The 27,564-nt window shown below is 48.0% G+C and overlaps 1 protein-coding gene across 2 annotated transcripts in view; it reads left to right on the forward strand.

The window, feature by feature from the left end:
* The window catches only part of TRAF3IP2 (TRAF3 interacting protein 2), a 351,822-nt gene that overhangs the window by 235,465 nt on the left and 88,793 nt on the right, over positions 1 to 27,564 (forward strand). For both annotated transcript variants that reach the window (XM_078649137.1, XM_078649138.1), the window contains one exon: positions 22,408 to 22,476. In XM_078649137.1, coding sequence (XP_078505263.1) covers positions 22,408 to 22,476 — 69 coding nt within the window. The remainder of the gene's footprint in view (positions 1 to 22,407; positions 22,477 to 27,564) is intronic.

Consider the following 27,564-nt stretch of genomic DNA (forward strand, 5'->3'; position numbering starts at 1 on the left):
GCCTTGGTTAAGTACCGGCCATTCTCGGCTCTGTTTGGGCATTTTGTATCCAAGCAACAGAGGCCCCTTTGTTTCTTTCGAGCACCAGCCGGACACAGGTAAGAGAAGGTGGGTGAGGGGAGGAGGGAGCAGCCAGATCAACTGGCTTTTGTTATACTTCGAATCTTGGTAGGGCAGTGTCTTGTATCTTAAAATGTATGCATAAGCAATATTTGACTTGTACTGATCTGACAGGGGGGCAATATTACATACACATCGAAAATATATTTACTGTTGCCATCTAAGCTAGGTACAGCTACAATTGAAGCACACCCCTTCAGCTGACGTTTTTTTTTTTTTTGCTCTCTGATGAGCTCTCTGCAGTGTCTTGGGAAGTGCCTTGTTACGGTTTGAAGGCCCAGGGGAGGGGGGCCCCCTCCCAGGGCCTCATAGCACTGTGTCGAGCTGGAAGGTCATGGTGTGGGGGCCCCCTTCCCTGGGCCTTGTAGCCTTCGGTGTCTGTTTCAGAAAGCGCAGAAAGAGTGTAGGTTTTAAGCAGGACTCATTTATATATTGGTGATACATTTGGCAAGTTAGTGAAGGTGGCAATGTATGCCTCCAATGAGCCTGTCCTGGACTACAAAATTATCATCTTTGTAATGTGGGCATTGTAGCCATCGGTGGCTATTGGGCAGGAAGCAGAGACGTGAAAAAGTAAGTGAAGCAAAATCAGTTGCAGTGGAAACCACGTTCATAAATTACTAGTAGAACAGCACCTTGCCGTTTAAGTATAGTGGACCTTTTAAACAAGCATTTGCAATGCAATAGGTCTCGCATTAGGAAAGTTTGAGCTATTGGTCTTGTAAATGACAATTTTATTATTTATGTCTTGGTTTTGAAAATAGCTAAATTAATAGCTTTGTCATTTACAATGCCAATAGTTATAACTTTCGCAAATGTGACACCTTTAGCATTTGTAAAGCAACATGTTTTGTATTTACGTGACTTAGATGTATTGATATTACAAATAACAATGGCTTTTAATTTTTTAATTAATTAATACTTAAATAAAAGTGATTGTAATTTATAATGGCAACAGCTTAAACTTTTGTAAATAACTTTTGTGAAGATTATGTTCAGTGTATTTTATTGTGAAGAAAATCCAAGAACAGAAGTGAAATATTAACATCGTTTTGTGACATTTGTAATAAAGCTTGAAACATTGAGAGAATGTATTTGAACCAGTTGTTGTTGAATGGTTGCACATATTGATGCTGTGATGGCGCGGAGTGATGTGGTGGCGACGAGTGATGCTGTGGCGGCGACGAGTGATGCTGTGGCTTTCAGTGATGCTATGGTAGCGCATAGTGATGTTGTGGTGCCCCTGAGTGATGCTGTGGTGGCCGTGAGTGATGCTGTGGAGGCCGTGAGTGATGCTGTGGTGGTGCTGAGTGGTGCTGTGGTGGTGCTGAGTGGTGCTGTGGTGGTGCTGAGTGATAATGTGATGGCGCTGAGTGATGCTGGGGTGGCGCTGAGTGATGCTGTGGTGGTGCTGAGGGATGCTGGGGTGGCACTGAGTGATGCTGTGGTGGTGCTGTGGTGGTGCTGAGTGGTGATGCTGTGGTGGTGCTGAGTGATGCTGTGGTGGTGCTGAGGGATGCTGTGGTGGTGCTGAGTGGTGGTGTGGTGGTGCTGAGTGGTGGTGTGGTGGTGCTGAGTGGTGGTGTGGTGGTGCTGAGGTGGTGCTGTGGTGGTGCTGAGTGGTGATGCTGTGGTGGTGCTGAGTGATGCTGTGGTGGTGCTGAGGGATGCTGTGGTGGTGCTGAGTGGTGGTGCTGAGTGGTGCTGTGGTGGTGCTGAGTGATGCTGTGGTGGTGCTGAGTGATGCTGTGGTGGTGCTGAGTGAGGCTGTGGTGGTGCTGAGTGATGCTGTGGTGGTGCTGAGTGGTGCTGAGTGATGCTGTGGTGATGCTGAGTGATGCTGTGGTGGTGTGGTGGTGCTGAGTGGTAGTGCTGAGTGATGCTGTGGTGGTGCTGAGTGATGCTGTGGTGGTGCTGAGTGGTGCTGTGGTGGTGCTGAGTGGTGCTGTGGTGGTGCTGTGGTGGTGCTGAGTGGTGCTGTGGTGGTGCTGAGTGGTGCCGTGGTGGTGCTGAGTGATGCTGTGGTGGTGCTGAGTGGTGCTGTGGTGGTGCTGAGTGATGCTGAGGTGGCGCTGAGTGATGCTGTGGTGGTGCTGAGTGGTGCTGTGGTGGTGCTGAGTGACTTCTTGCAGTGATCATTTCGATGGCCATGCTATCAACTTCTCAACCATATTGCTTCAAAATGCATTTTATCCTCTAGTCCTGAAGTACGGCATGGACCAGAAGATGCTCTTTATGCGTTACTGGCAAGATGTGTCAGTAAATCAGATGCTCACTCCTGACCTGCGGTTCCTACACGTAAATCGTGCCTAGGCAAGCTAACACTTTTAACCTTCCAAGGTCGGTATATTACACACCCTTAAAGATTACGTAATAGTAACGCTCGCCACTGCACAAAAAGTCTGCTCTACATTGCTGTTCACTACCGGTAGGTGAGGTGGCCTCCTCTAGAATTCTCTGCGCTTCAACACTCGCCAGTCCTCTTATAGCTCCTTACTCATCTCAAGCACCTATGACCTAGGATACTAAGATTAAATGTTACTAAGTTATGTTACGTCATGATGGTACCTTGACTCTACAACTTGATAGCAAAGCATGCTGTTCCGTCTCACAGTCCTCATACCCCACTATGCGATTGCTCCTCTTTCTTCTATACTGTGCCTGTACTCTTTGTTTGAAAAATCTCAATTAAAAAGATGCTGAAGCCCTTTGAGCCCAATGGGCAACGTGCCTGATCCTGAGTAATCACTGTTGTAGGTGCTAAGCTTCCTGGTGCAAGGTCGGCGATCTTTGGACCAATCTATGTAATTTTCACTTTCAAACTAAAACCAGCAGAATCAAAAAGTTTTAACTTGTCAGCTAGAAGAGCCATGGGCCAGATGTTCAAACATTTTTGTGGTTACAAGCGATCTGGTTTGGAGTTTGTGACCTCACTGCATTTTGCAACAAGCATTGTGTTCATTCTCTCAACCTTGTTTCATTGCAATATTTAATTTTATCTACTTTTTATAATAAATTGATATTTGCTCACGTGTTTTCAATCCCCTCTACTTTTTGTCCATGTTACTGATATCCACATTAGTTAGCTTCAGTGATGCCAAATAAGATCAATAGTACTGCGATGTCGCTTTCTGTGATGTCACTTCTTGTGACGCAATATGCAACAAGGGGGGCCTCGCATCTTCCCTTTCGCCCGGGGCCTCAGAAGGCCTAGGACCGGCCCTGACCGTGGGGTTGGGGGTCCTGACTGCCTGCTGTGGGGTGGTGACTCCCTGCTGCAGCCTCCCCTCTTCCGGGTTCGTTCCCTGCTCTAGCCGGTACACCCGGGGAGGGAGGGGGGGTGTGTGGCTGGCTTTTTCAGCACGCCGAGGGCGTGCCGGATTGGCTTCTCTGTCTGTAACTCTCGGGGCTCGTTTCTTCGAGCCCGTGTTTTAACCCCTTTTTCTTTATGCTTCCTGCAATCCTTGGTGGTGTCTGGGGTTGCGGGGAGGGGGGGGGGGGACTGCCTTTGTTTGGCCCGTGGGGGGCCGATATTTAGGTTCAGTCCGACTTTGTTGATTGTTTCCTGGGTTAGTGTTCTCTTCCCCCGCGTTTCTGTTGTTGGAGCTCCCTCTGCTGGCGGTCCAATTTTGCTTTATTGCCGTTTTTTACTGGAGGGATTTGCATGGGGCTTGATTTCGTGTCTTGGCCTCTTGCTGCTCTGCTGTGGAGTTCTGCTGGGGAGTTGGGGAGTTCTTACCTCTGGGTTCACTGGTTCCTGGGACGGGGTCTTCTGGGTTTCTTTGTATCCTTACAGTTGGGCCCTGTTCAGTCTTTTCCTTTTGTAGTTTGGTGGTCTTCTCTGATAGGGCGGTTTGAAGGCCGGCCTTCGGTCCTGTGTAGGGATTGGCTCCAGGTCTAGGTGGCTTTCCCTGGTTGGCCCTTGGGGATTTTTGCTTTGATTGGTCTGGGTATATCTTGGGGTCTGGATTTCTGTTCTCCTGTTTACAACATGGAGGGTGGAGGTGCAGACGTGCGTGAACTCGGCTGTGAGGATGGGGAGGTGGTCGCTGGTTCTTCCACTGCTCCTTCCATGGCGAATATTCAAAAAATGATTGAGGCTGCTGTGGCGGCGGCCTTTGTGGCTCATGTTCCCAAGGGGCCTAAGAGACAGAAATTGGATGCCTCGGCTGAGGTGGATCCGGACGTTGACTCTGATGAGGAAGTGAAGGGTCGTTTTGTCCAAGGGGCTGACCTTCGCTGTGTTATGCAGCATGTTCGAGACAATCTGGGATTCCCTGATCCTGTGGAGGGTGGAGAGTCTGAAGACTTCTTCGCCAATTACCTGAAGAAAGATCCGGAAAGCCTCCCCATTCATACGTCTGTGAGGAAGGTGCTGGAGGGGGAGTGGAAGGATGTTGACAGGCATGCCTTTCCCCGGTTTCTGGCTAAGAGGTATCCCTTGCAGGGCTTCGCGGAGGAGTTTCCGGCTGTGGTGAAAGTGGATTCTCTGCTGGCTGGTATGGCGTCTCAGAGCCTGGTGGTGTCTGAAGATGCGGTGCCTTCTGATCCTGGGGACAAGCGTGTCGAGGGGGCCTTGAAGCGGTCCTTTGCAGCCTCCAATCTGGCTGTTCGGTCTGATGCTTACACCAGCTATCTTGTTCAGTCGCTTCTTAAGGACTGTCAGGGTATTTCTGCGCAGCTCATGCAGGAAGAGGATCCCTCTGAGTCTTTGTCCATGTTGGAACAGCAGTTGCGTTTCATGGCTGACTTGTCCTTCGACTCCCTTAGTGCTGCGGCGGCGGCTGCTGGGGCCTCGGTTGCTGCTAGGAGGCAGTTGTGGCTTAAGTCTTGGAAGGCGGAAGCTGCTCAGAAGGCGGCCGTGATGAAGATTCCCTTCACGGGCTCTAAGCTGTTTGGGGAGCCGTTGGAAGCTTTGATTAAAAAGACAGCTGAGGACAAAAAATTGTTGGCTCCGGTCCGCTCTTCTCAGAAAGGGAAGTTTGCGGGTTATAAGCGGGCTTTTGGGCAGGCGTTTCAATCTAAGATGGCTGCTCAGCCCTTTCGTGGTAGGGGACGTGGCCGGGGTGTCCCTTCCTTCCACAAGTCCCGGGGTCAACATGGTGCTTCCTCTTCTGCAGGTCCCTCCAAGTCGTGACTATGTGATGGATTCCTTGGAGGTGCCGGTTGGGGGTCGCCTCACCTCTTTTTTACCTGTCTGGGAGGAGTTCGTTCGGGATCTGTGGGTTCTACAGGTGGTACGGCTGGGCTACAGAATAGAATTTGGGACTCCTCCGGTGGATGTGTTCAAAGCTACCCCTGTTCCCAGATCTCTAGCAAGATGTCGTGCTCTATTGGACGGAGTTCGGGACTTGGTGTCAAAGGGTGCTGTGGTGAGGGTGCCTGTGAGACAACAGGGTCGGGGGGTTTACTCAATCCTGTTTTTGATCCAAAAGCCAAATGGGGACTTCCGTCCGGTCCTGGATCTGAAGGCGGTGAACTTGTGTATTCCTCATCGGTCCTTCAAAATGGTGACTCTGCAGTTGATTCTTCCCTTCCTGTCGGTGGGAGATTTCCTGGCTTCTCTCGATCTACGGGACGCCTATTTTCATGTGCCAGTGCACGCAGATTCCCAGAGGTTCCTGCGTTTCTGTGTGGGGGTGGATCACTACCAGTTCCAGGTATTGCCCTTTGGCCTGTCTGCCTCTCCGAGGGTGTTTACTAAAGTGTTGGCGCCCTTGGTGGGTTTGTTGCATGCTAAGGGTATACAGGTTTTCCCTTACTTGGACGATTGGCTGATTTCTTCCTCTTCTTTCCTTCAGGCTCAGTCACACTCCCGGGAGGTTTGCAGTCTCCTTCAACGGTTCGGGTGGATTCTGAACTTGGAGAAATCCCATCTTCACCCCACTCAGGAACTGTTGTTCATTGGGGGGGTGTTCAACACCAGGTTGGGGAAGGTCTTCCTGTCGGAGCCCCGCAGACTGACTCTTGTGCACGAACTGAAGAAGGTGTTGGGGGCAAAGTCTTCCACGGCTCGCCAGTGGTTGCGTGTTCAGGGGCTGATGTCAGCGACTGTGATGATTGTTCCTTGGGCCCGTTTACACTTATACCCCCTTGTGAATCATCTTCTTGAGCATTGGGATCCGGCCTCTCTGGATTACGAGCTGTTGGTTCCGGGGGGTGTGTCCATCGCCCGGGAGTTGTCCTGGTGGCTGGTGGATCTGAACCTCTTGCAGGGCTCGCCCTTTGTGTCCCAGGTGAGGTTGGTCCTGACGACCGACGCCAGCGTACTGGGTTGGGGTGCGGTCTTGGGTCAGGAGTCTGTGCAGGGTCTTTGGTCTGTGCCGGAGGCGGAAATGTCCTCGAATTGGCGAGAATTGAAGGCGGTTCAGTTGGCGTTGTCTCATTTTCTGCCTTGGGTCCTCCAGAGGGATGTGATGGTGCGTTCCGACAACACGGTGGTGGTGTGTTATATCAACCGCCAGGGGAGCGCGAGGGTGGCTTCCCTCAATTTGTTGGCTCAAAGTATAGGCCTGTGGGCGGAGTCTCACTTGTTGTCTCTGAGGGCTTTACATCTGCCTGGGATTTTGAACTCGGAGGCGGATCGCCTGAGCAGGGTGTTTCCTTCCCTGTCGGACATGTGCCTGTCTCAGGATGTGTTTCGCTGCCTGATGGCCCGGTTCGGGGTCCCTGTGGTGGACCTGTTTGCGGCCCCGGGGAACGCCTTGAGGGAGACGTTTTGTTCTCTGGTTCGCTCTGCCGAGGTTTGGAGGGTGGATGCCCTGTCCTTCCGGTGGGAGGGGGGCCTGATGTATGCCTTTCCCCCTATTGCCCTGCTGCCGCGTGTTCTGCTGAAGGTCAAGTTGGATCGGGCTTCGGTGATCCTGGTGGCTCCGGATTGGTCCAGGCGGCCTTGGTTCCCTCTGTTATTGAAGTTGGCAGTGGGGCCTTGCTGGAGGTTGCCAGTGGTCCCTTGTCCCTTGTCGTTTCCCCCTCTGTCTCTGGAGTGTCTGGTCCGCCTGAGGCTGGCGGGTTGGCTGTTGAATGGATGAACCTTGTGGCGTTGGGGTGTTCTCCTTCTGTGGCGGAATTTATTCAGAGGTCCAGGCGCCCTTCGACTCTCAAATCCTATGCCCGGCATTGGGTTTCTTTTCAGTCTTGGTGTACGGCGCGTGGGTGGTCTGCGTTGGCAGTGGATCCAGTATTGGTCTTGGACTTTTTGAAGGACGGCTTTGACTTGGGTCTGGCTGTGTCCTCCCTGAGGGCTCAGTGGGCTGCTGTTCGGGCCTTTCGGGGTTCGGTCTGTGACCCGGTGGTTCCCCTGGTGTCCCGTTTGTTGCGGAGTTGCTTCCTTCAGAAGCCTGTCATTCGGTCCTTTGCTCCTAGTTGGGATCTGCCTCTGGTTTTGGGGGCTTTGCAGGGGGCTCCCTTTGAACCTCTGCTGGAGGTGTCTTTGAGGTTTCTGACGATCAAGGTGCTGTTCCTGGTGGCTATTACGTCAGCTAGGCGGATTGGGGAATTGGGCTCCTTGCTTTGTTCGGCCCCTTTTTTACGTTTCTTTCCTGATCGGGTGGTACTGCGACCTGATCCTTCCTTTGTTCCCAAGGTCCCTTCCTCTTTTCACTGCTCTGCGGATCTGGTTTTGCCTGTTTTATGTCCTGATCCTCTTTCAGAGGTTGAGGTGCGGCTGCACTGTTTGGATGTTCGGCGGGCTCTTGAGATCTATTTGTTACGTACTGGGCCGTTTCGTAAGGTGGAATCCCTTTTTGTGACCTTTGGCCTGGCTGGTCAGGGTCTTAAGCCTTCTGGGGCTACCCTCAGTCGTTGGCTTCGATGGGCTGTGGGTGCTGCGTATGAGGCCTGTGGTGTGTTGGCTCCAGGGTCTGTTCAGGGAAGGTCGACTCGGGGGGTGGCGGCTTCCTGGGCTTGTTTTCAGGGGGCTTCCATGGCTGAAATCTGCAGGGCTGCTACCTGGAGTTCTCCGCACACCTTTATGTCCCATTATCGTTTGGTGGTTGGGGGGACTGATTCTGCTGGGTTTGGGGACGCTGTGTTGCGTTCTACTCCGGTGGTGTGACTTTCTGTGCTTTAATAAAGTCTGTTTTTTGCTACTGAGTGAAGCCGATTATTGCTTTGGTATCTGCTCATGTAGTTAGGACTGGGACGGGGAGGGCTGACGAGGAGGTAATGACCGGTTACTCACCGGTAATATTCATTACTCCGAGTCGTAGCCCTCCCCGTCCCAGTCCAGGTTCCCATCCCTCCCTCCCTGTTTCGGCTTCTTGTGCTTGTTGGGTACAGGTTGTTGATTGGCAGGTCACAGGGTTATATGCCTCAGGGTATGGGTGTGGCCTGGAGGGAAGGGATGGGTTTCAAGTTGCTTGGGAGTTTCTGGTGGGAGGAGCTATGCTCATGTAGTTAGGACTGGGACGGGGAGGGCTACGACTCGGAGTAATGAATATTACCGGTGAGTAACCGGTCATTACCCGGCTCCACCAGCGGCGAGCGCGGCGCCCTCACCAACCACACCCACAGCAAGCGCCAGGAGGCGCATATAAGGTGTACAGGGCTCCCGCGTCGCGAAGCCCGGGCCAAGGGCGGGCCCATCCTTGGCCGTCAGTGGCCGGAAGAGCCTGGCCTAGGCCACCCCCTTTGGTTTGCAATCTGAAGAAGCAGGAAGGACTAAAGCATTACAACTGTAAGTTCTATCATTTATTTGCCAACGTAAGCTGTCTTTTTGGGCTAGTTGTTTTTTATAGTATCAAGAGAGCCCCTACAAACTCAGTTGACACCATAGAGAAGAGTAGGGGCAAACAAACTGCAAAAGCCTTATGCCATGCCCCCCCTTTGTTCTCCCCCCAACTTCTGCCCCAGACATCAATCGATCAGATGTTACAAAGGGCGATAGGAGTGGTGGCCACTGAAATCCAGCGCACTGAGCGCCGACTGTCTATAACAACGGACCTTCCCCTGGCATTGTCACCATCTAATCTATCGCTTCCCCTTGATAGGGGCTATAGTATTCAAAGCCAGCTTTCTACACCCAAGTCACCCGACCTACTATAGATGCGACATGTAGGGCATCTACCAGAAGCAAAGGGTGCAGTAAAACCACCGCTAACTCAAGTGTGGCCAAGCACCAATCTCAACCTAAGACTATGGGGGGTAAAAAGAGGAAAATCAAAAATGGAACCGCTGTCCCAGTAGTAGTCGACCAGAGAGTATGTGAGCCTCCAATTCATATGGATCTATCGCCTCCTGCATGGGCTGCTTCATTTTTCAAAATATTGTTCAATCAAATTAGCGGGCTCCTAAAAGAAGAATTTGCGTTGATTCATGCCTGTTTGGACACTACATCCAAGACCTGCACATGCACAGACCCGGCCCATCCTAATACTTAGCTCCCTGCTAACACACATGGGAGTAATATGGCACCAACTTTGTGTACTAGTCTGGGAAATACATCTGCAGTGAAAAGCAGAGGGGAAGGATCTACAGTCACCACTGCAGATAAGGGATCAGTAAGCTCCAGTAATGTAACCTCCAGTAGTACTGAGGCAAAGGCAGACGGTTCTGCTCGTCGAAAGGAGATCGCCACAGGTTCGGGAGCAGCACCCATACTACACGGTCATCGAGGCCAAGATCTACCTCTTATTAATCTGCCCCCTGCTAGCGTACCATATGTTCTAGTCCTTGCTGGTGTGCCCTCATTGGGTGAAGACAAAACTGAAACCCATTTGGAGCTCAAAAACAAATGCCTCCACTTGCTGGCCAGGCAATACCAATTTTCAAATGCCAACGCAGCTGACATTTTGATGACTCGAAGGGTAAAGTAGATTGGCAATCGGGCTAAGGACATTAATGGGGATTGTGTAGTTGTAAACTTAAGGTCTCCCCACCTGGTACAACAAGTCTTAAATCGGAGCAATGGGGATTCTACCATCAGACTTCTTCCCCTCACTTATTAGGTCTCGCCTGTCAATGCGCATGCACATTGAGCTTGCGAGACTATAGGGGCTTAAACAGACTTTAACCAACTTGCGATTCCGTGGCGATTCCTTGCAGTGCCCGTCAAATTTAAGCTCAATGCGCAAGCGCATTGACATTAAAAGCGCGTGCACATGAAAGCGACAAGGCTCTCTCCCACGGCTATCACCACCCCCAGCCGCCAGCACCTCCCCTCGCTCTCCCCGCACACAGCCAGGCTCGCATTTCTCCTCCCCCTCCCCAGCCGCCAGCACCTCCCCTCTCTCTCCCTGCACACAGCCATGCTCACATTTCTCCTCCCCCTCCCCAGCCGCCAGCACCTCCCCTCTCTCTCCCTGCACACAGCCATGCTCACATTTCTCCTCCCCCTCCCCAGCCGCCAGCACCTCCCCTCTCTCTCCCTGCAGTTTCACGGCCGTATCTCGTCTTAAACCCGCAACTCCACGACTCCAAGCGCCACCGCCTCAGCCTGCACAACTCGAGATAACAGACTATTTTTTTTTTTAATTTGCCAGCCTTCGCCATCTGTTCCCCAGCCCCCAGCCGCCATCACCTCCCCCCGTACACAGCCAGGCTCGCATTTCTCCTCCCCCTCCCCAGCCGCCAGCACCTCCCCTCTCTCTCCCTGCACAACCACTACCAACAGAGCAAAGCTATTCAAGTGACAAGGCATCCCACCCCCTCCCTCTCCAGCGCACGCCGCGCTCTCCCTCTGTTGCCACACGCATTACACTTAGTAGGCAGACCACCCCCTCCTCCCTATACTCGCTCGAGTTGCAGGCAGCCCACCTCCTCCCTCTCCATACTGAGTGGATTTCAGTGATGATTGTTTTATCACTCAGAGTTGTTTTGTTCAAATTTCCACTGAAATCTAAGCAAATCACCAGCTATGGACAGCTATGGACGCCAAAAACAAAATAAAACCACCCATGTTCTATCTCCACCAATCTTAATGGTGGCGCTTTACTAAATTACAACTTCGCTAAGTGTAGAACATACTCATAGCAGAACAAAAACAACACTATTCTGACCGATGGTGCCGCAAAATACATACAATGTTACAGACTCACAAAACAAACAGAACACTAACGGCAATCACTTATAATAACAAACAAATAATCACTGATGAAAGCAAATCCACTCATGCAATGAAAAATTGAGCACATAATGATTGCAAGAGGCAGATGGCAGCAGGCCCATCACAATACTTTTGATTGAAAAAAAATCCATCTGTTTTGAGAAAAACAAAATGATTTGCTGTGATATGGCGAGCAGCGGTGTGTGTTGAGAACATCCACAAAACCTGAGCTCTCACTTACATCTTCGAAAGTAAACTTTGCAAAAACTGACCAAGCATTGATGTCCTCTATTGACTCTGTTACAAAAGCGGGGGATTTGATATGCATACAGGAGCAGACTGGAGGAACCAAATATCACTCCGGACAGCAAGTGCAATGCTTGACATATGAGTGCAGCCTTTATATGATTGTATTCGTAGCACTGTGCGGTCATTGTGTGGAAGTATAAGCACCCACCATACAAGTCCAAAGCTACAACAACTCAGCATTAAAACAAAAAGCGTTTGCATTATTGCACTTGCTGCTGCCGTCTTCCAGAGGCTGGAATCCACGCACAAGCCCTGGAGTAAGGCCCAGAGTTAGCATATTCTCCAGCATGTACAACCTTGAGATGTACCTCTTACAGTAGTTGAATGATACAGCAAGTCCACACACCCATGCACACGCACTCTCTCTCACCCACCCACGCACACGCACTCTCTCACCCGCACACGCACTCTCTCTCACACGCCCTCGCACACTCTCTCTCACGCCCACGCACACTCTCACACGCCCACGCACACTCTCTCTCACACGCCCACGCACACTCTCTCTCACATGCCCACAAACCACCACCACCCACACACCACAGCCGCCCATACACCACCGCCGCCCACACACCACAGCCGCCCACACACCACAGTTTGGGGTCCAGCATATGACTGTCAGGCATCCGCTTCAAAACATGTATGTTTGCTATAGACATGGGCAGGAAGAAAAGCAGATGAGGCAAAAAGTACTATCAAAAAGGTTTTTATGGTCAGAAAGAGGGAGGAAAGTCGTCATCGTTTACAAGAAGTGTGCAGCCAAAAAAAATCAAAACACCCATGTTCTATCTCCACCAATCTTAATGGTGGCGCTTTACTAAATTACAACTTCGCTAAGTGTAGAACATACTCATAGCAGAACAAAAACAACACTATTCTGACCTATGGTGCCGCAAAATACATACACATACAACACTCACCCTCAAACTCTCAGCCTCACTCACCAACACCTATCATCACACACTCTCACACCCCCTTACCCTCACCCCCTCATCCTCACACACCCTCACAACACTCACACCCTCACTCATACTAAAACCGTCACCCTCAATCACCCTCACACACCAGCACACACCCCCGGACCCTCACATCCACTCACCCTCACACTCACACCGTCCAAGTCCACCCTCCAACTACACCCTATAACTACAATACCACCCTACAACTCTACCCTCCAACTACAACTCCACCCTCCAACTCCACACATAAATAGCGTTAGGCAACATTTATTTTAATAAGTAAAAATTGGATTACACACTAGTAGCTATTCAAATATAAAAACGTAATGCATCGCGAGGACAGTGCAGCAATTAATACACAAAAATGCAGAAAGAGATTGTAAAATAAATCATTTTTTTAACAAAAAACATAAATGCACACAAAATAGGGAAACATCTGAATACACTGCAAATAATACAACAATTTAAAAGTGGACAAAGCCATCTAAAGGACACAAATTCACAACAGAAAGCACTTACTAAAGTAAGGGAAAATAAACCATTAAACAATGCCGGAATAAAACCAAAACACAAACAAAGTGTGTAATCACAAAAGCACGAGACTTCACAGCCTAATTGCACTTCTTCCAAAACTACAATAAAGTATTCCACTCAAAGTAACAAAAAAATTATAAACAATTAATAAAGGTGGCTTCATACGTATACTTGACCATTAATTAACATACATAGTACTTTAAAGTCATTCAAATGGTATTGAAAACATAACATTTATTTTTGATAAAAAAATACAGGTTTTGAAAAGTATAAGCTTACACTCCATAAGTATTGCTTTAAAATGTTATAGTACTTACAAAAACATACATAAGGAATTGGTGCTCAAAAGCAGCAAAAACATGTAGGTTTCAAAATATACAGCAAATATAGCTTTTACGTACCAGTACAATAAATAGAAATATTTAAAGGTGGGCGAAATTCAGAAAGTACATGGAAAACAAAACAACAAAGAAAACATAAATACAATTTAATCAACACCAAAACACAAGGAACAATAAAAAAAAGTACCGTCTAAATAACACATTGTCAACTAAACAAATATAGCAACATGTAGAAAGAGTACATCCCAAAACATTTCTTTATAACATGCATTACATAAAAGTAAGCAAAAATACATTAACTAAGAGAAATTAGAAACATTCCATAAAAGTACAATAGGTACATACACAAGCCAAGTACGATCGCAAAGTTAATTCTTTAAAAAACATTACTAAACATTACAAAACTTAATAAATATATATATAGTAAAGAAACACTAGGTAAACAACACAAAAAAATGATTCGCTTGACAACTTACCTGTCAAACGACGCGGCTACAACGCGGGAAGCATGACGCGCCTTAGACATACGCCGGTTCCTGAAGATCTGGAAGTTTCCCAATTAACGTGACGCAATTGCAACGCTACGTAAGAAAACGTTGCAATTTGATTGGACGGAATACACGTCAATCAAAATCCAAGGTAAATCGGCAAAATAAACTAGAACGCTAACCTAAATAACATAGGTAGCGTTATGGCACAGGGTAGCGTCCGCAATTTTTACGCACGAACAAAAAAAAAAGGGAAAAGGGACTAATTCTAGTACTATGCAAAATTCCGTAATCAAAACGCACACACATACAAACTCACACTGCCACACACACACAAGCTCACAACAACACAACAACACACACACATACAACACACTTACAGTCACCCCCACACACTCACCCTCACACCCTCACTCACCCTCACACAATTACCATCACACCCCATCTCTCACCATCACACCATCACCCTCACACCCCATCACCCTCACACACCACTCACCCTCACACACCATCAATCACTCACACAATAACCATCACACACAACCACTTACCCTCACCCAATTACCCTCACACACCGGAACCACCGCCAAGCTCCAGAAGAGACTCCAGCGGATCCAGAACGCCTCAGCCAGACTCATCCTCGACATCCCCCGACGCAGCCACATCTCCGGACATCTGAGAGACCTGCACTGGCTCCCCGTCAACAAGAGAATCACCTTCCGTCTCCTCACCCACGCACATAAAGCCCTACACGAACAAGGCCCGAGCTACCTCAACAACCGCCTCAACTTCTACGCTCCCAAACGCCACCTCCGATCGACCAACCACGCCCTCGCCGCCGTCCCCCGCATCCGAAGAGCGACAACAGGAGGAAGGTCCTTCTCCTACCTGGCCGCCAAGACCTGGAACACCCTCCCTCCCGACCTTCGCCTGACCCAAGACCACCTCTCCTTCAGGAAGAAGCTCAAGACCTGGCTGTTCGAGCAGTAGCGGCACCCCCCCCCCCCCCAAGCGCCTTGAGACCCTCCGGGTGAGTAGTGCGCTCTATAAATGCCTTGATTGATTGATTGACCATCCCTCACCATCACCCCATCAACCTCACACCCCATCACCCTCACACACCTCACTCAATGCCACAGCGTCACTCAACACCACAGCAACACTCAGCGCAACAGAACCACTCAATGCACAGCATCCATCAACGCCCAAAAAAAACAAAAAAAACAGCGTCACTCAACGTCACAGAAACAACAAAAAAAGCATCGATCAAAGCCACAGCATTACGCCACACCACAGCATCACTCAATGCCACTGCATCACTCAAAAGCACAGCATCACTCAGCACCACCACAGCATCACTCAGTACCACCACAGCATCACTCAACACCACCAGAGCATCACTCAGCACCACCACAGCATCACTCAACACCACAACAACATCAAACAGCACCACCACAGCACCACCACAGCATCAATCAGCACCAGCACAGCATCACTCAGCACAACAACAGCATCACTCAGCGCAACAACAGCATCACTCAACGCAACAGCATAACTCAGCTCAACCATAGCATCAATCAGCGCAAACACAGCATCACTCAGCGCAACAGCAGCATCACTCTGTGCAACCACAGCATCACTCAGCGCAAAATACAGCATCACTCAGCTTAACAAAAGCATCACTCAGCGCAACCACAGCATAACTCAGCATCGCCACAGCTTCGCTGGTTCAAATATGTTCTCTCAAAGTTTCAAGCTTTATTACAAATGTCAACAAAAATGTTAAAATTTCACTTCTGTTCTTGGATTTTCGACCCTCTAAAATACACTGAACAAAATATTCACTACACTCACCTACCCTCACACCCACAAACTCCCTCACACACCCTCACTCACATTCAAACCCTCACACCTTCACTCATTCACACCCTCACACCCTCAACACCTCATCCTCACACACCCTCACTCAACATATACACTCACCCTCACACATCCTCACTCACCCTCACACACTAAAAACGCAATAGCACACTCACCATCACACATCCTAAACAACACAAACACTCATTTCATCAACTCACCAACAACTACATCCTCCAAATACACACTCAAACACAACACCCTAATGCCACAGCACCACTCAATGCCACAGCACGTCGAAATGCCACAGCAACACTAAATAACACTACACCACACAATGCCACAGCATTACTCAATGCTACAACATCACTCAATGCCACAGCATCACTTCATACAACAGCATCACTCTATGCCACAGCAACACTCAATAGCACAGCATCACTCAATGCCACAAACAAAAACCACGCCACAGCATCACTCAGCACTAATCAACGCCACAACAGTCAACTCAATAAAACAATTAAATAGCACAGCACCACTCAATACCACATCAACACTCAGTGTCACAGCGTCACTCAGCGCCACAGCATCACGCAGCGCCACAGCATCACTCAGCGCAACAGCATCACTCAGCGCAACAGCATCACTCAACGTCAAAGTGTCACTCAGCGCAACAGCATCACTCAGCGCCACAGCGTCATATAACGCTATAGCATCACTCACCGCCACAGCAACACTCAGCGCAACAGTATCACTCAGCAGCACAGCATCACTCAGCACCACAGCATCACTCAGCGCCAACACAGCATCAATAGTTCAAATATGTTTTGCCAATGTTACAAAAAATATTCAAAATGTCAAACTAAATCTTAAAAATGCACTTCTGTTCTTGGATTTTCGCCACAATAAAATAAACAAAATCTTCACTAAATATATTTAATAAAGTTTAAGCTAATAGCAATATAAAATAATATGCATTTTTTTTACGTATTAATTATTAAAAAAAATTAAAAGCCATTGATTTTTTTTAATATCAATACATAAAAGTCACGTACATACTAAACATGTTGCTTTACAAATGCTAGAGGTGTCACATTTACAAAAATTATAACTATTACCTTTGTAAAGAAGGATTTTAGCTATTTACAAAAAAAAACATACATAAAAAAATATATATATATAACACCTATAGCTCTAACTTTCCTACTGCGAGACCTATTGCATTTCCAATGTTTGTTTTTACACCTATGGTTCTGTTGGTGGTATAGGGGTCGGGTCCCGCTATGGTATTAGAGCACGGCCTTTTCATCGATCTGGGAGGGGACTGGTGGTAGGCATGCAACGGCCTGAACAATTTGACTTTCCCCATTCCAACAGATTTGAGAATTTGGAGGAGGTGGATTGACTCTTGATCCAAGGGCCCCCAAGTAGCAGCGCTGGGTTAGTAACAATTGAAGATGATACAGCGAGGGCAGTGGGAAAATTGGAGATTGTCACTGAAAGTGGAAAGGCAGCGTGCAAGTTTCCATCTACCTTTGAGCAGATGGTAACTTCAGTAGTAACTACAGTGCCGGCTGGTCCTTCCTGCAATCAAATTCCTGTAAATAATCTTCTGGTTCCACCCATGAGGGAATTAGCTATGGAGGCTCCAGCTGTCAATCAGACCGCACTCCATTGAATCAAGTTACTATCTTGGAACGTGGCTGGTATTTAAAACAAACTCCATTGTCCAGAATGGGGAGCCTTTGTAGATTCCTGTGACATATGTTTATTTCAAGAAACATGGGCCACAGACTCCCCTGTTCATAGAGGCTTTGCATCATTCAATATCCCTGCCATTGCTGGAACTAGGGGCAGGCCTTCAGGTGGTCTAAGTACTTGGGTGGGATGCCATCTGAATTGTGACGTTAGCCAAGTAGACTCACATAGTCCAGACATCCTCTGCCTTTTAGTATCGTTTTCCAATAATCTTAAATTCTTTTTAATTAACATTTATTCTAGGCCTGTTAAGATGGGTAAAGAGTCCCCTATATTAGCACATCTAGAAGATCTCCTCTCGGATATCCCTGTGGGTGCTGCGATAATCCTGGGAGGCGATCTGAATTGTCAGTTTGAGCCCCTACTGGAAGCTAGGGATTTGGACAGTGCAGAAGAGGACGTGATATGGGCCATTCCGGAGCCAAACATCCCTCGGATCAGAGCTTAGTCCCCTTTAGCCCTCCAAATCAAAGCGCTAACTCTCAGATATTCACTGAGAGCATGCAATGGGCGGTTCCCACTAGATTCCCCAGGTTGTTTTACCTATAACAGGTCGGCCCACTCCTCAATTCGTGACTATATACTCTTGGAGACTAGAGTATGGTCGTTAGCCTCTGATTTTATTGTTATACCACGTGAGGACAGCAACCATAATGGGCTGATGCTAAATCTTGCAATCTCCCCAGGAGCCATACATAGCCCGGACCAAATCGACCAAGATGATGGGCATGGCTAGAGAACTCCCAGGAAAAAATGGCCACCTTATACAGGGAGTTTATCCCAGATCTTGAGGCTATGCTAGAATACTAGCTCTATGATATCTTAGCACCCCATGTGAGTAAGGTTGCTGAAATCAATCACCAAGCTTTCCTGAGGCTGAAAGATGTCTTTTGGAAAGAACGTCGTTGGACTCGTGCCCACAAACTCCGGCAATCTTGGTTCGATTCAAACTGTAGGAAAATGAAAAGTGCCTTGATAGAGGCCATCAAATCAAAGTGTAGTACCACAATAAAAAAGGCAAGGCTTCTTTATAAAAATGCTACTCATGCTGCTAAAATCTCGTGGGGTGAAGACCAGTGGGCAAATCTCAAACAGGCCCATGAAAATAAAGACTTAAAATCTTTTTGGAATATAGTAAGCTCAGGGACTGCAAGAGGACAGGGAGCTGTCGAACCCAATATAGCGGCTGAAAAGTGGGAAGCCCATTTTAAACTCTTATATGCACAAAGTCCAGAAGAATGCTCTGGCCAGGGGCAGTAAACCACAGTCCTCCCAGATACAGATTCAGATAGCATAAAGATCACCTTGAAGGAAGTGTATAATTCCTTAGACAGGATAGTCCCAGGGAAAGCAGCTGGCCTTGATAAGGTTCCTGGCGACTTGTATCGGGCTGAACCTAAGATCTGGGGTCCTTCTTTGTGGGTAGTTTTTAATGCCATTCTGGAAGGGATGGATCCTGAGACCTGGCTCGGTGCAGAGGTGATACCAATATTCAAAAAGGGTTCGCCTCTTCTCCCAATTAACTATCGACGTCTCACAGAAGGTCTTTGCCAGGATCATTTTGGATCGCCTGCAACTATGGATGGAGGACAATAATATCCTCTCCCCCCTACAGGCGGGGTTTAGGGCCAAAATGTCAACGGTAGACCAGATTTTCAGGCTGCAGCTCTTCTTCTGGAAAACAGTAAGGATGGGGGCGGCAGTCTGTATCTGGTCTTCGTTGACCTTAAAAGTGCCTTCGATTTGGTTCCTAGAGAGGCCTTATGGAAAGTGCTCAAAGAGCTGGGTCTTCCGTCTTATCTCATACTCCTACTTAGGAAATTACACTCTGGCACTTTTGCCCAAATTAGATTTGGTAAGAACGGGGAACATACTAATCGGATTCCGGTCAAAAGGGGAGTGAGGCAAGGATGCGTGTTAGCCCCCACACTGTTCTGCATCTTCATTAATGGCTTGGTGGATGTTATAAACAAATGTCAGAACATCGACGCCCCTAAGCTAGCAAACAAGAGTATACCTGCAATGATGTTTGGAGACGGCACCTTGCTCCTCTCAAAATCCCCCATGGGCTTACAAAAAATCTTGGATGCCTTTTGTGATTTCTGCAGGGATAGGGGTTTAGAAATCAATGTACTAAAAACAAAATGTATAGTTTTCAACCCCAGTAAGAATGTTCGATCTAATCTCCGCATGAATGGTGTTCTGTTAGAAAGGGTAACAGAATTGGATTACTTGGGTCTTACCCTAAATGAAAATATGACATGGAAACCCCAAGTGGCCAGATCTAATCTAAGGGTAATACAGACAGCTGGGGGCTTGGCCAAGCACTATAGAAAGTCCTTTCATAAACCCCTGACCCCTGCCATAGAGATTTATAAGATGCATGCCAGAAGCTCAGCTCTTTACGGGGCTGACCTCTGGGGGCACTCGAACTTTAAGTCAATTTCGCATACTGAAAACAATTTTCTTAGACAACTGATAGGGCTTCCGCGAACCTCGCCATTGTTGCCCTTGTACATGGATTTGGGGGTGAGACCAATCGCACAAGAAATTGCAAGGCGCCCGCTATTGTACTGGCGACGTCTGTGGACAACAAACGAGCTAGCGGAGTACAGAGAAGAACTTCAAGAGGTACTTAGCCTACCTGGGGCCGCGAAGCTTCCCTGGCTTATGCATATCAAAAAAAGCTTAAATGAGATAGGCTGTCCCGAGCTATGGACAAGTCCTCTAATTGCCCACACCAGGGTCACGCGAACATATTTAACCACTAGGTTTTAGAAAGGCAAACTTTGATAATATCTCAGAAGACCCCAAATTGGCTCTTTAGCTCACCAGTTCTTGGATATAAAAACCATATACCAATTAGAGCCGTGTTTGGACTTTATTCATCTAACCATTGCCAGGAAACTCTATTTGCAGTTTCGTCATGGTTGCCGCCCTTGCATTCTTTTCTTAATAAGTGGTCTAAGGACGCCCCCATGTCCTGCCCTGCTTGTGATCTAGCTGAGGAAACAGAATTGCACGTTTTATTTGTATGCCACGGCTACTCTAAAATTAGAAGAAGAGAATTACAGCAAGTATGCAAGAACCTTGGTGCCATCCATTGTATAGATGTGTTTAGGCTTTTAAAACATGACACCAGTATGCATATAGTTTTTGCTACCTCACGATTCATTGCTGCTATGTGGTAGGCTCGTATGCAATTTTTAAAACCTTAATGAAATATATCTTTTTATCTGTGATTTTTGACTAATTGCGAATGATCTTTTTTATCAATGCATTTTATTCTTTTAACAATCTTGTTAAAATCTTTTTTAATTGTTCACATGAAATGCTGTCTTTTATGGTTTTGCAACCGACATAAAGATTTAATAAAGTAAAGTACAATATCACGTCACATCAATATCGAACATTCCATGATATTCCCTGTGTGGAATCATTTAGTTCTCTAATGTCACTAATGCGTCCCAAAAAAATTTGTTACGAAGAATTATTAGCAGTTACTCCTATGCTAAGAATCCGGTCCAACGTGTCATGATCAAACAAATCTATCAATGTCTAATACAATCATAATATTTCTAATAAGAACTCACACCCACCCTCTCCCTCCCCTCTTGCATGCTCAGCCCTATACACCCACCAGTAGTATCTGCACATTTCTCACATTCGCAGTTGTATGTACCTTGGTTCCGAGGACTGATTCAGGCAGTCCGCATAGTCCTGTCAATCCACACAGCATATCCCACAAGGGTCGAGAGGAGCTCACAGGCCCCATCATTGTGGAGTAAACCCCTATATAACAATCTGAGCCCGCCTCAACAGGACAAGACGTCTATCGCAGCATATTCCTCTATCATTGCATACCATCCCATCGAAATCTGTGTTTTTCTTAGGCCTCTATATTCCTCACGTTTCAATTCAGTCCCTTCCACCCTACCCCATCTCAGCATTTCCGTCTGCCAGTCCTGCAGGGACGGGGCTCTAGTAGCCTTCCATCTAGCAGTTATGGCTCTCTTGGCCAGCAGGAGCGCGAGATTGGTGAAAAGGCAGGCAGAGCCACCCTTCTTGTCACGGGGCCCTAGACCCAGTATGCAGTATTCCAACGTGTCGTTCTGGCGCACCGGTGTTATATTCGTCAGTATTCTACAGATCGTCGCCCAATCGTGTCCCAGTCTAGGGCAATCCCACAGCATATGTATCAACCCCGCATCAGGCGTGCGGCATCGCGGGCAGGCACCGTCCGCTCCCGGAAACATAATGCTCAGTCTGTGCGGGGTCAGGTAAGCCTATGCAGTAACATCAATTGGATACATTTAAACTTAGGATTTCGAGAAATCTTCTTGGGGTACCACAGTATAGTGTACCATTCCTTGTCAGTGAATGCACGGCCTACGTCTCCCTCCCAGTTATCACTCAGCGGCTGTAAGGAGACCATTTTCTCAGTGCAAATTCCGTGGGTTAGCCACTTCGTCAGCCGTGCCCCATTACACATTAAGTATTGCATGGTAAGCAGTGCATTCGTGGCAGGTTCAATACCCTCGGCGGACCATGTGGAGCATATGTATCTGGTTATATGTGCATGTAGGAGGAACTGCGTGTCGGGGGCGCCATGTACAAGTACAAAAGTTTCATGTGGCATTAATACACCCTCAGTATAAAACTCCCCCACTGTGGTGATTCCCTTTTCAGCGCATGCTCGTAGCGTGCGGACAGTCCCGAGCGTGTAGGGATACCCAGTAGTGAAATAGTGGGGGCATACGGCGACCTCTGACCAGTGTACTTCACTGCACTCCGCCAGTAAGCAATAGCTAGTTACAACAAGTGGGGTGTTGATGGCAATAGGGGGGTATGTGGTAATAAGATCCTGTGAATGATCCCCTTGTCCCAAGAGGGTTATTCACAGGGTCTTATTACTAACACCCTAGTGGAGTAATGATATACAATTCCTAGGTGCCAAGTGATCCAAAGTTACATTTCAGACCTTAACTTTCTTTCAGATGGACATGTTTGAGACCATTCTACGGGGCATCGACAACATCAAATGGATGGAGCGCTACCTCTGTGACGTAAGTGAATGACAAGTGTATTGTTTACAAATCTTCTTTATCTGCATTTGTTTTATCTGGTTATGTGTTTACCTTTCTTATGGCTACATGCTGCATTGAGACGTTTTGACTACATTACTGGCTAAAACAATCCTTTGTGGCTAAGTAAGTACCTCTGGGACTAAGTGGTTGCAGGTCAGAAATCACAAGTGCCGTGCTAAGAATAGAAAAATGGCTACTAAAAATATTGAGAGTAAAGGAACACAGGCCTCAATAATTTGTGGTATTTATAATGCAAGTGCAATATTTAATGACAATTCAAGAGAAAAAATCCAATAAAATTATAATTTGGATACTAACCTCACAATCAGGAAATGTGACCTTCATAATGTGACTTTAACACACGATGTGTCAAATTATGTACAGTAACTAAACAGAGCCACATTAACCTGTATTGTCCTTATCACAGCCCAACACTGTGATTGGAAATGATTGCAATGCAGCTGTAAAAATTGTTTGCCATTCTCTGAATCCATAGATCGGGCTTTTCTCAGGCAGGTCACATGCAAAGCGTCACAGCCAACACTCATAATTAATAGTCAATAGACAGTTTGCAGCCCCTTCTGTACCACATTTGGGGACTGACGAGTGCCCTAGGCATCGCTTGCATGCATTCACATTGCACTGCTGCCTCGATTGTGACCGTTGCTTCTCTGAGGAAGATCTCAGTTAGATTTTTTATATGTGAAGGCGCTCTCAGACAGGCATGATATAAATTGGTTTAAGAGAACATGTCAGAGACATATGATGCTTTAAGGCACAGGAAACAACCAGTGACCACATATTGTTCACTGGGACCACTAGCTTCTCTGCCAGGTGTCTACCACCACTCATAATAAAATTGTGCCATCATGGAGAGCTTCCACTTTGGAAAAGGCTAGAATTTGTCCATAGTAGTCCTGATTACAAATTCAAGAGTAATTACAAATTGCCAGTGAATGCAGATGACCTTGCTAGCCTATCCAGTTAAAATGAGGGGCATGACTCCATTAGTAAACGGAGGTAGAATTAAATGCAAGCCTCCTGTATTTGCATTAGCAACAAAGTAGTAATTTGCATCATGATTTCCCAGACCAGATCCCTTCTGAAAGGGAATCATCCTTGTGTTGTCTCCGTGTGATGTCCCAAGTGTAACATCTGACAGTTTGAGCTGTACTATTCTTGTTGGAGCAGGACCAGTCCTGATGTGTATAAGGGTGGTTCTTGTCTGGAGTTGCAAAGTGGGCAAAACAAAAAAAATGAATGGAATGTGGTGAGCATAATTAACAGTAGCTGAGATTAATTCAAGCATTCCATCCACCACCTTTTTGGTGACCGGTATGCCCAGACCTGAGCCCTGTGCACACTGTGCCATAGTAATCAAACTGCACCTCACAGATGAGTCCCAAATAGACTGCACCTAGTCTGGAGTTGCTCACATTCCCATCTAGAGAGGACCTGGCCCAGTAATTGTAGCTACATTGTTCCTGTTGGAGCAGTGCCAAGCCTGATTTTCATAAGGATGGTTGTCTCAAGTGGCAAAAAATGAAAAACAAATTGATGGACTAGAAAGCAGCCCAGAGTAAATAATAGTGTCTGAGAATAAATCAAGCACCCCACCCATTATTATTTTTTTTATTTTTTCTGTTTCACTTGTTCAGAACAGGGAGAAAGGACTTCTAATGGTAGAACCTCTCTCCGTAGTCTTTTATAAGTGACTTTGCCACTAAAAAGGTAGACCATGGTTTTTTCACCAGTTTATTATTCTGTTGTATATTCAGTTCCTTGGTAGTTCAATATTAATCTAAAACTTTCTTTTACTGGGCAGCAACAAGTAGTTCCTTACACCGGCACTCTTTCCCGATCAAGGGGGTCGTCATGTCTGATTCATTTCTTCTATGCTGGAGGGTGAGTCAGCCCACCGCGGGTAAAGCGGCTTTTGGAGTGCGGCTGGTTGGTCCTATCACGCCCCAGAACACAGACAGAGTGAGCGCTCCCGGTCACTGGAAATAAAACTCAGATGCTAGACCGAACTACTATCAAAGACCTCCCCCTGCATTAGTTACCGGCCCGGGGATAGGCTGACACTGGACTTCCCGATTATGGAGGAGGGAATTCCGGGAGCCATCAGCAGTCTCAATGGATTCCCCACAGAGTTTTTAAGTGCTACGCCTCCCATCTTTTCCCACAGCTGAAACTTCTGTTCGAGGAGGCACTTCTGATGGGAACCCTCCCATACTGTCTCGGGGGCTGCTATTGTGTCATACACAAACAATGTAAACCCCCAGGGGAGTGCTCCTTCTATAATCCCATCTTTCGGATACGCACTAAAGAGAGATCCTGGATAACGTATTGGCCAACACTAAAGAGAGATCCTGGCTAACGTATTGGCCAATCAATTTACGGAAGTGATCTGAGCCCTTGTCTTCTGCAACCAAAATGTCTTAATGCCTGGCAGGTGAACACAGCACTGCATCCGACATCTTCAGGTCGCTATAGACTTGGCGAGAAATTAACATCAGCCTGGTGCTTGGGGCGTATGTAAAACTCCTTGGCGGTGGCAAGAGTCAGTGGGGTAACATTGTCTCTTTCCCAAAACATAGATGTACAAGGCAGGGCTGCCTCCTACCCCCACTCCTCTTTGTGCTCGCAATAGACCCTTGGGAGGACAGGTGTGACACGATGTGCAGGTATGGGGGCCTGCATGTGCACTAGGTTCACGAAGACCACATAGCTCTACACAAAGACAACGTATTGTTGTATTTAGCACACCCTTAATACTCAATTCCCTGCCTTATGAACATTTAATAAAAAATATGGGAAAGACTCCAGCCTCAGAGTTAACTGGCAAAAATCAGCTATCTTCCCGATAACCGACTCGCCGAGCACGATGGACATCGACATGAGCTGTCCCCTGAAGTGTGGTATAAGAAACAATGGTCCTACACTTCTTTAAAGTTACAATTCAGTTATGAAAAACATTCATTAGTCAAAGGGCATCCAGTACACACAGAATTAGCATTGTATCATTAATGTACCACCATTTTCTTTACAATGCAAACATGTATATATCCTCAAAAGACACAAAGGCACAAAATATCACTCCAATAGTGACTGTTTATTATTTAGTTACTTTTATAACCGATCGCCATATTCAATGCTCCACATAGAGAAAGAGGTTGCTCCAAGGGGAGTGTGAAAAAGGAAACTGCTCATGAGGTAGGACAGATATAAAGGAGGGGAAACCAAAAGGCAAATTCAATAACCAATCAATTACACATTCTGGTATCCTTAGTAAAACTGGTTGTGGTTCATAATGGCACCAGTTTTACAAATAGCCCTGTCCCTTATGGATTTACAGATATTCATTTCATGATTTTCTGATGACGCACAGAGAACATTAATCTGTTAAAAGGCAGGCTGGGATGATATTAGGTACAGGCCCACTGGGGGAGAGTGTTGACGTTTCGACCCTGGTGCAATGAGGGTAATTGATATCCTCTGCAGGCGGGTCTTCCTCAGGACGGAAGAGGGGAGGCAACCTAGGGTGAGGTACCTTCAGGATACAGCCCCTCATGTGGGGAAATGATCTTCCTGGATGTGGTCATCAGCAAGTCGGAAGGGAAATTGTTAACGAAAACCTACAATAAACCTACAGCTAAATACAACTTACTAGAGTTTTCCAGCTTTCATCCAAGACCCCTACGGGACTATCTCACCTATGACCAATATCTGACGATCAGGTGCAATTGCAGCAAGATAGATGATTACCGTTCTCAGATGGCAGACCTAACAATCAGTCCCTCATATGGCGGTCTGCAATGGATTTGGCCGTGGGTGATGCAGCCCCGTGTATCGTCCCCCTATCCACCGTTTCCCGGTGAGGGGGCGTTGAGAGCCCAGATGGAGGCGTGTGCGGTGGCTTTGCAGGCCTTGCTGGTTCCTCCTTACCCTCCTAGGACGTCAGCGGAATCCTTGCACGGTGCAAGGCCTTCCGCGGCGGCACCGACTGGTTCGGATCCAGGCTTGGAGGATGTGGTGCCATTGGGGTGCGGCCCTTCGGGGGTCCCTCCTTCAGACCACGGCGCCCCTGCTTCACCACAAACTCCTACAGGAGTCCCTGTGGTGTCGCGGGAGGTCGTCGGGGCTCGGGTCACATCCCTGAGCCCCTCTCGACCACTTTGACAAGGTGATCCTGTCTAAGGCCGAGGTGACGCCGCTACGGCACCGGCAGCTGCTGGCCCTGGCGGCGCAACAGGGATCGGTGGACCCCCTTCGTCTTGTCATGGTTTGAGATTGGCAGGAGACCCCCTCGTCCCTCCCCGGGCCCCTCTCGTTCCTCCACGCAGGCGGCTGCCTCGTCGGAGGTCGGTGCGAGTCAAGGCCGGCGTCGCCGCAGGGGTCAGAGGGCTTTCTCCCCGGCGTCATCGAAGGACGGCTCCCTGACATCGCCGCGGCCGTGGTTTTCGCCAGAGGCCCCACAAGTTCTCCACTCATCAGAGCCTCTTTCTCCCTGTCGGGCCTGACCCTTGCCCACTCGGGCTGGCTTCGGCCGCCTTAGTTTGCAGCCGTTGCCCACGGAGGAGCTGCTTTTTCCACTACGGGGCCCTACGGAGGCGGGTGCAGCCTTCACTTGCGCTGTTTCCACGGCTGTGGGAATTCTGCGCATGGGAGATCCGGCTGCCGATTTCCCCACGGATCATCTTTTGGAGGTTCTCCACCAGGGCTCTGATGGAAGGGAGCTGCGACTCCCCTTTGAAGGTTCGCTCCATTCTTCACTGACGGGGACTTGGGGGTGCCCCGCCACGGGGGATTCAGTGCCCCAACACCTTCTCTATCGACACCTTCCGGCGCCACGTGACCCGCGTGTCTTTTCCTCCACCCCTCTGCCAGTGGGCCCCTGATGCGGACCGCCTTTCCTTCCCTACCGTCGCTGTTGGCTCCACCTTCCCGGGAGGCCTGCTGGCTAGACTCTTGGGGCCGCAATATGTTTGCTTCGACCAGTGCGGATCTGCGGGCCCTTAACTTTTTATGTGTCGGCTAGGGCCACCTCTTGTTTGTGGGACTCGG

Source organism: Lissotriton helveticus, chromosome 6, assembly GCF_964261635.1.
Source record: "Lissotriton helveticus chromosome 6, aLisHel1.1, whole genome shotgun sequence".
NCBI lineage: Eukaryota > Metazoa > Chordata > Amphibia > Caudata > Salamandridae > Lissotriton > Lissotriton helveticus.